Below are 6044 nucleotides of genomic sequence, written 5' to 3' on the forward strand. Positions count from 1 at the left end.
AGAAGAGTATTGTCCTATAGCTAAGCATTCCTATTTAAGGAAGAAAATGAGACAGCAGTGGTTAATTTACTTAAAAGAATAATAATAATAAGAATATTATATTTAATATTGTGATGAAGAAAGAGATGATGATGATGATGGTGATGATGGTAGCGAAGGGAGTGGGGGAAAAGGAATCACAGTGACTAAGAGTTTTTATCCCGTCCACTCCGCGGAAGCCAAATCTAAAGTCATCTTATTTTTTGGTACAATTTTTGTAGGTTTTGACTAAAGAGAGAGAGAAAGAGAAAAACAGAAACATCTTGTGCTCTATCTTCTTCCTTCATCTTCTTCTACTGTCATTTTCCGATATATACTCTCGAGGAAAACAAAACCCAAATCCACCTCTTTTCCTTCCCATCCCTCTCTCCATTTTCTTTCTCCTTTTATTAATTCAATTCCCTTTTAAAATTCCATTCCTTCTACCTCACTCACTGCTATAGCTTAACAACAACAATCTCTCTCTCTCTCTCTCTCTTACTCTCACCACATTCACAACAACCTCTTCGGCATGTCTGTTTTTTGTTTCTCAAAAATTTCCAACACTCACTTCTTCTAGCTCGCTACCTCCTTTTCTTCATCTTAGCTTTTTTTTTTCTCTTTTTTCACAACTTCTTCCTGGTAAGCTTTCCAGATTCTTTTCTTGGGAAAGACTGAAAATACAAAAGTGAAAAAGGGATTATATCACACACACTGTTGCAGGGTCTAGCTACCTTATATATCCTCCTCCTCACCTTGTGAATATTGCACTTTTAATTGCCGAGGAGTGTCAAAATCTGATGCCATTTTAATAAAGGAAAAGGAAAGGTGTTTGATATATACATACATATATATTTTGTGAGCATCAAGCCATCCAAATAAAGAAGATGACCTTGGAGGGGATTTTCATTGAGCCTACTTCAACCACTGCTCCTGATCTTTCTCTTCACATAAGCCCCCCAAGCATCTCCTCTTCCTTAATTTCCAATACCAACAACATCATCAATTATGAACCCCAACCTAGTTTCCTTTCAAGGACTGTGTCTCAAGCCCACACAGAACTCTCTCTTGGAAGAAATTTCACTTCGGCAAGGGAAACACCACCACCAACACCAACTCCAACACCACACAACCCTTATTATCCAACCCAAACCCAAACCCAAACCCATTTCCATCATCTTCTCCACAGCAGCAGCAGCAGCACTACTACTACTAGTAATATTCCAACAAGTGTTCCTACAAGTGCCAACACTCCCTTGAATCACATAAACTATGGAGTTTCATTGCTTGATGTATCATCATCAGACGGCTTGAGGCCAATCAAGGGGATTCCGGTGTATCACAACCGTTCGTTCCCTTTTGTGGCCATGGACCATGCTAGAGACAACAAGGATCCTCATACCAAGATGTGCTTGTATCATCACATGCCTTCTTACCCATCTCTCTCTTCCTCGTGTTCCTCTCTGTGCTCCACAGCCGCTCCTTCTTCTTCGCCTTCGCCTTACTTCGTGGATCCCATGTCCTTCTTGAACAACGCTTCCACCGTGGGGTGTAGGACAGCCACTGCCACAAGGTTTAATGGGTTTTCCGGCGATGCTTTCAAATCTCATCCATTGCACCAATATGGGGTAGGCTCTTCAGAAGCCTCTTCGGGGTTCATGAGATCAAGGTTTTTGTCTAAGCTTCCCAACAAGAGGAGCATGAGAGCACCCAGAATGAGGTGGACAAGCACCCTCCATGCTCGATTTGTCCATGCGGTGGAGCTTCTCGGAGGCCATGAAAGTAAACAACGTTTCATTAATTTTCTTCCCTTTTAATTTTTCTTAATTTCTCTTGACCCCTCTATCTTTAATAGTATCATGTGATTATTCAAGTAGCTGATTTCATCGAAAAGAAAGATTTTTTTGTTGTTTGTCCTCTCATTTTCTAAAGTTGACTATATTTTGATTTTCTACTTTGTCTGGTTCTTTATTTTTATAAATGAGTTAATGGTGTGTACTAGTTTCTGTGTATTAAATTATAGGTCTTTATTTATCTAATGCGTTTGGATATGGTGGAATCAGGAGCTACTCCAAAATCAGTTCTTGAGCTCATGGATGTGAAGGATCTAACATTAGCTCATGTGAAAAGCCATTTGCAGGTATAGTTTTGAATTTCTCTTTCTGTTCTCTCTCTATGTTCATGTGGGGCGGTGTTTGTTGTCTATCCTACTGGCACGGTAACCGATGAAGAAAGCAGTGAATGTGGGAGTGGATGAATGAATTTAAAGTCTGTAGTCAGCTGAGTAGTGAGCCTTTAACGTCTGAGAAGACCAGACAGAAAACAGTTTCTGCTTTGAAAGAGAGAGAACAGACAAAGATCATCATTTTCCAATAATACACCCTCTCATTACAACCTCATCAAACATCAACCTCGTGATTAATGAGGTAACCCACCCAGACAATCCCAGAAGCCAACATAGAAAGAGAGAGAGAGAGAGAGTGAAAAAAAGGATCTAAATGGGAAATGATTTTCTATTCTTTAATGAATTTTGCAATAAAAAATTTGGATTTTTATATACATATATACACATCTTGCGCAGTCACGCACACTAATTAATGGATTTTCTTCCAACCATGGAAAAGCCTTTTATATAATGCCTTGTTTTTGTTTATGACTTCTTCCCAGATGTATCGAACTGTTAAGACCACTGACAAACCTGCAGCATCTTCAGGTAATTCGTATTGCTTAATCTTCAACCCATTTTTTCTTTTTTTAGCAGCCTTATCTTTTTCTTAAGCATGCACCAACTAATTTTTTTGTCATAACATAATAGGGAAATAATATTGTCACACCTTGTTCTTTTTAGACCCTACATTTTTTTACTATTACCTTTAATTTTACCGCAAACTATTCCTTTCTTGTTCCTCCTCTCGTACTTTTACACAAACCACACACCCTTTAATAAAAAAAGGCCTCTCCACAGAGATATCAGATGTTGAACAAGACTCCACACTAGTACAAAATAAATTATACAAAGTACTGAGATGCATGCATGCGCATATATCATAAACATGTGTATGCTATATATATGAAACGTTAAAAGCTTTTGACTTTGCAGGCCATTCAGATGGGTCTGGAGAGGATGACTTATCTCCTATTGGCAGCACCGCCGATCGGGGCAGTCTCCGGCAATTTCCCAGCCACAGAGGGCGGCCGGATTGGGTGGCGCAACAAGACATGGACTACTCTTCCACCACCACTCTTTGGAGTAATTCTTCAAGGTACAACACTTAACAATTTTCTCTTTTACAGTTTTTGAGACCATACATTATATATGTTTTACATATATATTTAATATCTCTGCGTAGTGTGCAGGCTGTTTTAACGTACATGTTTATGATTGTGCTTTTATTTGCTTTTGCCTTTGCATGGTATCTGATGGATATCAATGCATTGCAAACCCACGTCCACCGGATTCTTTATTTATGAAGAATAAAAAGGGTTCTTGTGTCAGCTTTTGCTTTGCTTGTGTTTGGTTGTTTTTCTTTCTTTTATATATCTTTTGTACCTCAGCGAATTTTTTCACCAGAGATGTATATTGAAGACATGATGGGTATATAATAAAGGAAAGCTTTCAAGACATAATGAAACGCTAATTAGGATAAAAGAAAAACACAGCACCTATAGCTGCATGCCCTTTTTCTTTTCTCCTTTGGAAGAATTGTTAATATGATCTTATTAACAACTCCTTCTGCTACCCACCATTAATGCTGCTTCTTTTAGCATACCTATTTAGTGTTATATATGTATATATGGAGTCTTATTAACCCAAATAAGAAATTTCTTCTTATCGAGTATGAGTATCTTTAACTTCAAATATTCTTATTAACAATGTGTATACTGAAACCACATTATGTATTGTCCTTGGCGGGAATGAGCATATTCTATATATTTCTGTTGTTTTAGCTTAAAATGGTGTACATTGTTTTATTTTTCTACCATGGTACTTAGCTTAGAGATTCCTAACAGAGGCTGTTGACAGTTGAAACCTCTTATATATACATAATGTATTAAGCAAGAGACTCTTTGTTTTTATTCTTAAAATATAAATTATATTCTTCTTAAAGAAGTAAAAGTGAATGCTCAAGATACATACATATACACATTACACCTCAAGGTGATAAGTAGACTCTCTTGCATGATAACGAAGCTTTGAAAAAAATAAGATCCAAAAATTCCTTCACCTCAGATATTTTATAGTTGGAGTATAAATATGTGATGTGAATTTTGACTTTTTCAAGTAACACTATTTAACATGAATAGCAAGTGAAACATATGACATGTACCTTTGTGCTGTGCCTGTTTTAACAAAACTGCTCAAAATAAGTAACAAAACCCATCTTCACAGTTCAAGAGCTGTAGCTTATTAGTGCCTAGATATCTCTAAATTTGTCCTGACTTTGGCCTAACAGTGCCTATTTTCACATAGATTCATTACGTATTTGAGTCAACAAAAAAAGCCAGAATTCCTTTTAAGGTAAAATAAATTAGTACTCAAAATGCCATCTCACTGTGCAACCTAACCTAGCTTTCACACAGAGCATGTACTTTTCAAAAGCTGGAAAACCTGAAAGGGTAGCCTCTATTATTGAAATATCGTGGAAACTACAGTGACTGAGTAATGCCAAGTCATGAACAATTTTTATTTAGAAAATCTAAATCGTCTTAGTACTACCACATATAAAAAACTTTATATATGTAGAAAATCAGCAGCAGATATAAAATAGAACTAACAAAACTATGCAGCTTCTCCTGGCCTTGTTATATCTCAAAGAAGGATAAGTTCATCTATTCAAACATAACACTATAAACTGAAAATGCCTATTGTAGTTGGCTCTTTGTTAAAAGTAAACATCTAATTAGTTGAAGTGATTTTTGTTCCAATGTAAGTTGTAAATGCTATAGTGGAAATATGCAATCATTAAAACAAAATTTGCTCCATTTGAATATCGTTTTGATTTGGAATGCTCACATCTACTAGTTAGTTATGAGCATTGCAGATTACAAGTGGAAAAAAAACAGTAGAAAAAGCTTAAGCTCTTTGGATTAAACGGTGTGTACACAGTTACATAGCATTGATTGCTGGGGGGGAGGGGGGGAAATGAAGATGTAAAACTGGTAAAATATCAAGGTCAAAGATATGTGTAAAGAATATAATTAATGCCTATGCTCTTGATGTATATATATATAATCTTCCCATATATTTATTTCCACCATTTTCTAGCACATCAATCTTATTTTATGCATGTTGTTCTTGGTGACGTTCTGAATTTGATTGAACCGACAACAGTTGTGGAGAATCGCGACAAAGAACAACTTCTAACGACATAGATGGTCTGAGATCACCTATTCTCCAGTCACAAACAATATCAGGAGCTCATCAAATTCAGGTAACCAGAGAGACATAGCATTTGTTTGCATATTCAGAACTCAGAATGTTTCCCTCTACAATGATAGCACAGTAGTAACAAATGAGCTTACAGGAGTGTGATTCAACACAACAGAAGAACAACATGGGAGGTTCTAATTTGGAGTGCAAGAATCCAAGCTTGGAATTCACATTAGGAAGACCACATTGGGATGGCAAAGAGCAAGCGTAACTAAACTTGATTTGTTCCCTTCTTTTGGTTTTGTTTTGCAATTTTATTTATAAACCATGGTGACAACTTCATCATCTTTTATGAAATGTAGAGCTGATTATTTAGATAAATATAAATTGGTGTCTAGGAGATGAAGAAAAGACCCTTTCTAGTTCTGCTTCGGGAAGTGTTTTCAGTTCATGACAGTTTTGTTCACATTCTATATTTTGTTTCTATTTATCGGAGAGGATAAGGTAACAACGGGAAATTATGATGTAGCAATAAGGCTTTGTGAACCAAGATGATGCATATGCAAATGTACAAGAGCAAAGGAGGGAGAGGGATTGAAAATTGAAAGTGTAGGGAAAGGAATAAAGAAGTTTAATCATATTTTTTGTTGTTGAA

General features: G+C 36.4%; 1 protein-coding gene across 1 annotated transcript; it reads left to right on the forward strand.

Annotated features, from left to right (window-relative positions):
- Window positions 1-248: 248 nt before the first annotated feature.
- Window positions 249-6044, forward strand: LOC124829071 (transcription repressor KAN1-like). Its single transcript, XM_047302520.2, has 6 exons — window positions 249-1800; window positions 2082-2158; window positions 2686-2731; window positions 3119-3281; window positions 5351-5450; window positions 5544-6044. The coding sequence occupies exons 1-6, from the start codon at window positions 906-908 to the stop codon at window positions 5658-5660; spliced, it is 1398 nt and encodes a 465-aa protein (XP_047158476.1). The 5' UTR covers window positions 249-905; the 3' UTR covers window positions 5661-6044.

The sequence above is a fragment of the Vigna umbellata genome, chromosome 1 (genome assembly GCF_029865625.1).
Source record: "Vigna umbellata cultivar VRB3 chromosome 1, Vumbellata_1.0, whole genome shotgun sequence".
NCBI classification, from domain to species: domain Eukaryota; kingdom Viridiplantae; phylum Streptophyta; class Magnoliopsida; order Fabales; family Fabaceae; genus Vigna; species Vigna umbellata.